General features: G+C 34.6%; 1 protein-coding gene across 1 annotated transcript; it reads right to left on the bottom strand.

The window, feature by feature from the left end:
* Positions 1-629: 629 nt before the first annotated feature.
* On the bottom strand, positions 630-6,393 carry LOC130860950 (olfactory receptor 8G1-like; the record flags this gene model as incomplete). The annotated part of the gene is given in 3 exon segments (XM_057749474.1): positions 630-1,586; positions 1,588-1,627; positions 6,389-6,393. Coding segments are annotated over 3 exon segments (1,002 nt in total), but the record flags the coding sequence as incomplete, so codon positions are not given.
* Between the last annotated feature and the right edge of the window lie 1,661 nt (positions 6,394-8,054).

The raw sequence follows: 8,054 nt of genomic DNA, 5'->3' as shown, positions 1-8,054 counted from the left end.
CAGACACAAACTAGAATAATAGATGTTAAAGCAGGGAGGTATTGGATTGGGCACAGTAACAACGTATAGGGGGATCTGTAACTCGGATTTCAATGATCTGAGTAGGCTTCTTAAGTAGGCGATAAACAAAATAGCTCAGAAAACGAAGGTGTGGGGTGAGATATGATGGGAAAGAAAGTTTTCCAGACTAGAGATGTGCAAAGGTAAAGATTACATCATATTGCTATAGTTTTTGTTGCTTTTTATTGGATAGAAGAAAGGACATTGGTAGTAAGTGCTAGAAGACATTTTCAGTGATTGAGGGTTTTTATCAATTGTATGGAAGGAAAGGGGAAGAGGTGATATTGAGGGCATTAGCTGGTCCATGTATCCAAGTCACCCTTACTATTTCTTTTAATCTGTGTCTTGGTAATATTTATGAGAGAGAGAAGAAAACACAGAGAGAAATGTCATCACAGGCCATAGGAATAAGAAATAATGTCAATAGAATACCAATAAATATATAGATATACATTGATAAATACTCATATATGTTGACATATGGGCTAAAATTAAACATCAATTTATACAATGTAATAGCCAATGACTTAGATTAAAAAAAGCATTTTCATATTATTTCTGATCATATTATTTCTTCTCTCTAGCATTTTCTTCAAGGCAACACTGACATCTTTATTCCGTAGGCTGTAGATCAGGGGATTGAGCATGGGCACAACGATAGTATAAAACACAGAGGACACTTTCCCTTGGTCCATGGAACTGACTGATGGTGGCTGCAGGTACATGAATGCAGCAGGTCCGTAAAAGACCACAACTGCCAACATGTGGGAGCTGCATGTGCTGAAGGCTTTGGACCTGCCCTCAGTGGAGTGAATGCAGAGGATGCTGTAAATGATGAAGGTGTAGGAGCTGAAGATGGTCAAGCTGGGGGCTAGGATATTAATTGCACTAAAGATTAGAATCAGTAATTCACTGACATATGTACTAGAGCAGGAGAGTTTTAAGAGGGAAAGAAGGTCACAGAAATAATGGTTGATCACATCTAATTTGCAGAAATGCACCCTAAACATGCAGCCTGTGTGAGAGAATGCACACACCAGACCTATCATATACACTCCCCAAATCAGGGAGAAACAGGCCTGATGGGACATGATGACATTGTAAAGCAAGGGGCTACAGATGGCAACATAGCGATCATATGCCATTGCAGCCAACATGTGACACTCTGAGATGGCAAAAAAGAGGAAGAAGTAGAGCTGAGTCATGCATTCAGGGTAGGAGATGATGTTCTTCTCTGTCACAAAGTTCACCAGCATTTTGGGGGTAACGACAGTGGAATGACAGAGGTCAATAAAGGACAAGCTGCTGAGGAAATAGTACATGGGGGTGTGCAGGTGAGAGCTGAGCCCAATCAGTGTGATCATGCCCAGGTTCCCCAGCACCGTGACCACATAGATGCCCAGGAAGAGGAAGAAAAGGGGCAGCTGGAGTTGTGGCTGCTCTGTTAGCCCAGCGAGGATGAACTCAGTCACTGTGGAATGATTTCCTGCCACCACTTCCCCCTAGGTAGTTTCTGAAGGGGAGAGAGAAAAACAGAATTGTTGGAGGGACTTCATTATTTTTCTTCCTTTAGAGTAGAATGCCCCATATCAATGATTCATGGTTTACACATCCTCTTGATCTATATGATCCTTTAACTCTGTGTCTATTTATGTAAGCAAAATTCATCTCAATTTAATATTTATAAAGCCTCATTTTCAAATATAATAAATGTATTTTCTATTAAAAACTGTAGCCATGTTTATAATCATTGAAATTTTCTAAGTGCCTGTTCTTATTATAAACATTTCAGTGTTCCTCAAGCCAACATTTCTCAGTTGAGACTCGCAAACTTGAATATTTAGAGACACCAGTGTAAATGAGTAAAACTAGCTGAGTGACAACTTGGGGAGAGAAAACCCTTCCTTAGTGTAAAAGCCTTTAATAACCTGGAATTAATTTCTGGTAGGGGGGCAGAATACAGACCTTATTACTTTTAGATCTTTCAATTTTTAAAAGAATTGTTAGGAGATCCAAATTGGTATACGGAATCTTTAGATGTTCAAAAATTATTATTAAGATGAAACGACACCCACAACAATCATTGTGCAAACTACCAAGGGGCAGCTGGGTTGGCCCACATTTAGTGGTTTTGCCATCTTTGGACCAGGTACTTCTGCCTTTGCTGAGAAAAGCAACATGAGTAGTGATTAAGTAGATAGGCCTTAAGGTTAAAGTGCCTGCATTCAGATTTTGACCCCATCATTTACTAGCTGATACCCTGGGACAAGTCAACAACTTCTTTGTGTCTTGACTTCCAAATCTGTAAAAGAGACATAATCAGCATTACCCACTTTGTAATGAAATTGGGAGAGACGTATCAGTCAGAAGGTGAACGTGATCATTACTGTGCTGTTGTTACTACTTGTTAACATTTTATCAGTTGGAAATAAGCTATAAGTACTCACTTCAAATTACAGAAGCAAGAACCAATATCTCAATCATTCTTTCTCCTCTTTTATCTTTTATGCAAAACAGAGGCATAAAATTAGGAAATATAGAATAGCAGTGTGGGTCCCTATTCAGTTTAGTGAATAAGTAATTTAATCATTAGCAGAACCAAAGTAAAATTTTCAAATGGATTAGAGTTGAATTATAAAAAATAAACATGAAATATAGAAAATCTAAAAATTTCGGTCTCACTTATACACCAAAATTAACCCGAAATCATGGATTTGAGAACAAATCCTGAACTATAAAACATCTGGAAGAAAACACCAAAGAAAACCCTTTAAGATCATAGAGTACTTTAAGATATTTTATAAAGGAGATACATGCACACACATAAATAAAAACAAAAGCAAAACAAACAAACAAAACTAACCATAAAAATGGTTAAATTGTACTTCATCAAAATAAAAAAACTGCTCTTCAAAAACACTATCAAGAAACTGAAAAAAAAAAAAAAAGAAACTGAAGAGGTAAGCCCAAGGCAATACATATATCTGACAAAGGGCTTGTATCCAAAATATGTAAATAATATTTACAATTTTTAATATAAATACAAGCAGATTTTAAACGTTTAAAATATATGAACAGATACCTTACAAAAATATATGAAAAGTCAATAAGTATATGAAAATAAGCTCAATGTCTTTAATTCTCAAAGAAGTGAAAATTAAAACCATAATGAGACACTTTTACACACCTATTTTGGAACAGGTAAAGCAAATAAACAAACCAAAGAGACCCCTGGCAATACCAAATGTTGTTGAGGAGCAATTGGACTTGACCTACAAAACTGGTGGGGGATGTGAAATTGTTCAACCCCTTTGGAAAACAGCTTGGCAATGTCTTAAAAATTTCAATAGACAATGAATCCAACAATTTAATTAAATCCAAATTAAGACTGATCTATTTAGTCCAATAATTCTTCTCCTGAGTATTTAACCAAAAGAAATGTAAACACTTGTACACAGCAAGACTTGCACAAAAATGTGCATGACAGCTTTATTCATAGCAATCCAAAATTGGAAATAATTTAAATGTATGTTTATCAACTGATGGATAGATGAATGAGTTGTAGTATACATGCATACATAAATATATGCATATACACATATGTGTATATATATGTGTTATATACATATGTAGATACACATACACATATGGAGAGAGAACGGAATACTACTCAGCATTAAAAAAAGAAGAATAAACTGCAAACACATGAAATGAAACAAATTACAAAAATACTGTGAATTATTTTGGAATAAATTACACAAAATTTACCTTAAACATTTAAAGGTATTCATCAGGGTAGTAACATAGACAGGTGGTTTTCTTTGTGTGAGAATTTTTAATTAGGGATTGGATTTATGTAACAGCTATCTCTGATTCAGATATTATCTTTCTCTTCAGTTTTCCAAAGTTGATATTTCAACACATTCATCCATTTTGAAAATTCTTAAATGTGTTGCAGTAGGTTTTTCATAATGATTTCTTTAACATTTAAAAAGATGTTTGTAGACTATGTAGAGGTTTCTGTTTCTTCATTCCTGAAATCAGTAAATTGTGGCTCTTCTCTTTTTTCTCTTGATCTCTCATTCTGGAAGTTTTCAGTTTTATTAATTAACTAAACTAAATTTTGTCTATGTTGATTTTATAAATCGTGTATTTATTTCCTGTTTTAAATTATTTGTAATAACATTATTTTATTCTTATTCATTTCTTTGGTATGATTTTCTGTTCTTTTCATAACTTCTTGAAATGTAAGCTTAAATCAATATCTTTAACTTTTATTTTTTTCTAATATATATATATAAGGTATAAATTTCTCTCTAAGCCCCACTTCAGCTCTATTTCACAAGTTTTAATATGTCAAATATACAATATCATTCAGTTAAAATATTTTATAACTTGTTTCAATTTTTATTGTCCCGTGGATTATGTGGAAGTGAATTTTCACTTCCCAGAAGTTGGGCTTTCTATTTATTTATTTATTTTGGCTATTTGTGTTTTTGAATGTTGATCTTAATTTCTTTGTGGGCAATAAACATAATCTGAATATCTAGATTATTGCAAATTGCTGAGAATTCTTTGTACTAAAACATAAGGTCAGTTTTTATAAGTATTCCCAATGCATTTTAAAATGTGTTGTCTTTTTTTGTGGGTCCTATGATGTATATCTCAATAATATCTACTTCATTAATTATGTTGTTTGGATTTTCGACATGAATAGTTATTTTTTGTCTGCTGTTCTAATAGCTATTGAGATAGGGATGTCAATATCTCAGTACCTTTTCTGACTTGTCTACTTATCCCTTTAGTTTTTCAAACTCTAAATTGAACCCTTTATTGCTAAGGAATGGCTGACTTAATAACTAATAACTTGTTCATATTGCTATTTCTAAAATTATCAACTTTAACACTACATGAACTTTGCACAGTACATGTGGAATTACTTTAGTTCAACTGGTACCATTACCTCATTACATCAAGACAGCAAAGTGCTAGACACGGAGTTGAGGTATAGAAATATAACAAGAAAATGACACATTCCCGCCTTAATGGAACTCAAAATCTAAATTCTATTCTGTTATATATGTTCCAAAACTTTCTAAAGATTAAGATATAAATGTTGTGATCATCTATTGATTTACAGAGCAAATAAATTTGGGAGGAACAGCCAATACAATTAATTGATTGCTACTACAACCCAATAGTGCGGAGTTAAGAAATAAAGAAATATTAGCGTGTAGAGACTTGATTTTTAAGGAAGTCTAATATTCACTATAATGAGGCATGATGTGGCAATAAAATCAAAGTGAAATCAGAGAGATGTACATTTTTTTGAATGTCCTCCCTAACTGATTTAGTTATGGATGTAAATATATTTGAACTTTTATTTATCTAAAAATGTCTTTTGTATTATTTGCATATCATAATCTAATGCCATTGGAATAATATGAGGCTCTGAAAAATATCTTTGCTTGTGAAACAAATTATATGCTCCTATGAAGGTATGGACAAGTTAAGCATATAGGGCTCCCTGTCTATGATGTTCAATTTTGGCAGTTAAAAATTGGGCACATATGACAGTAATAAAGAGTCTGGCTAGAGTCAGTTACGTGGGATTGTGAAGCATGTAATATCAAAGAATGAGATAATGTCACTGAACATCATAAATGAGGAAAGCTTTTCTTTCTACCCTTTAACTTACTTGAATTGTAATAGTCATGGTAGGGAGTACACTTGGGAAGAGTACTATGGAATTAAACTCTGTTAAATTTTCCTTTCATGAGTTCAGCTTGGGTTTAGAGATTGGCAATCCCCCATGGCATGCTGTACACCCTGAGGTCAATAGCACTCCACATTACTGTAACTTCAGCCCTAAAGAACTACAATAACCAGGAAAATGAGTCCCAGACACTGAAAAGAATTTAAACAAACAGGTTAAAATTTAGCAGGTAAAATAGTTAATTTCTAACATGACTTTAAAAAATATTTTTTTGCATTCAAGATATTTGATTTGAATGTAATTCCTCTGAAAACATAAAATAGGCATATTTCTTATTTTTAACTCAATGAAGCCCATAGAATAGAGGATGATGAAAAAAGCAATGGGAGAGTTTGATTCCATTTACAAGAATGCTGGGGTATGATGATCAATAATCCCATAAGATCTGTAACATAGCTTCCAAACTCATACGCCATGGAACTGGAATGTTATGAATGGATCACAGTGGTGCTGAGGTGTTGGTTCTTAGCCCTTGGTGGTTGGGAATAAGCCTGTGACATCCAGAGTCTCTTAGCTGGTCACCATCGGCCACAAACTGTCTCATCCACTTACCCCATGATGCCCTATTTTCTATGTGTGCCATGAGGTTTGGAAGGACTGTGATAGACTTATGTCTGGAGTTCTGTATTTAGTTATGGATGTCTTTTTCAAGCAGGCACAAGAGAGAAGGCATATAAAATCTATCAAAAGCTTGGAAAATATTTGAACGCAATGGGACAATTAGCAAGCATCTTCATGTATCCTAAGAGAAGCAAAAGGGAGAGAATTTATCTTATGTAGGCTGTTTGAAAGATTTACAAACACTCTCTTTAATCAAAGTAAGAAAAAATACTTTAACATTTGGATCTTTAGAAGTGGAATGAGCTATTAATTATTGTCACAAAATGAGCTCAACCTGAAAGCAGATGATGATCCACATTCAGGGACACTGGAGAAAAGATTTCCTTAATTGACCTCAGAATAAAGTACAAAATTCCACACTCATTTGCCCCTCTCCAAACTTAGTTTCTGTAATCATATTCTTCTGGTACAGAACACTTGGTTTCTTTCAGTTCCTAGAACATGTCATTTTTTCTCGGCTGTCTCTCTTTTTATTTGCTCTTTTCACATGAAATAATCTTACCAACTATATTTATCTCTGTTGTTTGGTAAGTATGTTCTATATTCTTTTCAAATCTTAATTAAGTTGAAAGTCATAATGAAAACATTCTCCGATACCTTGTAATTGATTGGACCTTTCTACTTCATGTTCAGAAAACTGTATTTTCTAAACAGCACATTTTTGAACTTGAGCTATACTATAATTCAGGTGATGGACCAAATCAGACTTATTCTCCTTGTAAAACAAGTAAATAGCATAGTGTTTAGGATATAGGGGGTATAAAAGGTATTTTATAAATAATTCAATACATGAGTGTATTGAAGAATATTTGCCTGAATTTTCACGGTATTAGTTCCAGGCTTAATAGTCTCAAATCACACATGTGAAATGAATACACTCACCTTTCTTCTTGCTGGAAATCTCAATATCAAATGTTATTTGCAACATCCTTTTCTTGATTCAGAAGATAGGGCTATGTGGGTGTTGGGAGTGATCGGTACCCAGCTTTCTGCTCTCCTTAGTGCCCAGAGGGCAGGTACAGCCCTGGTCTGAGAGCCACTTTGGAAGCTGGTGTGCATCACAGGTCAGAACCTCCAATTATAATTTTCCAGTTTGTGTTCGCCAGCATCAGGGTAGCATACATCCTCCCCTTTCTCAGTTCTCCCCTGAGGAGTTGTGATTGTGGTGCTGCGAACGTTTGTCCTGGATTTAGACATGCCAGGCAAAAATAATGTGGAGTCAAATACTCTCCAAGGATTTCCATTTCTCAGGAGACAAGCTCTTGAGAGAAGAAGCAATTGCAGTTAACATATCCCTAGCTGTCTAACTTTTTCTTTCAAGAGGGATTCTTTGTCAATCCTGAACTTACCAATTAGTGATACAGTTTGTTCAACCTGAGGATTTTTTGTTTTTAATGCACATCCTGATGCAGCAGTTCTGAGGAGCATTTGAGATTCTGAGATTCTGCATTTCTTACAAGCACCTGGGCAATGCTATTGGTCCCTAGTTCACACTGTGAATAAAAGGTTTTAGAGGATCAGGGAACATCCTGACGACGTATCTTAATGTTAATAGTGCAACAGATTTTAAAACGATGAAGTAAATCATTTACCCTTG

This window comes from Hippopotamus amphibius, chromosome 9 (genome assembly GCF_030028045.1).
Source record: "Hippopotamus amphibius kiboko isolate mHipAmp2 chromosome 9, mHipAmp2.hap2, whole genome shotgun sequence".
In the NCBI taxonomy this organism is placed as follows: Eukaryota; Metazoa; Chordata; class Mammalia; order Artiodactyla; family Hippopotamidae; genus Hippopotamus; species Hippopotamus amphibius.
The sequence above is the reverse complement of the archived record's forward strand: the minus strand, read 5'-3'. Positions and strand labels throughout refer to the sequence as shown.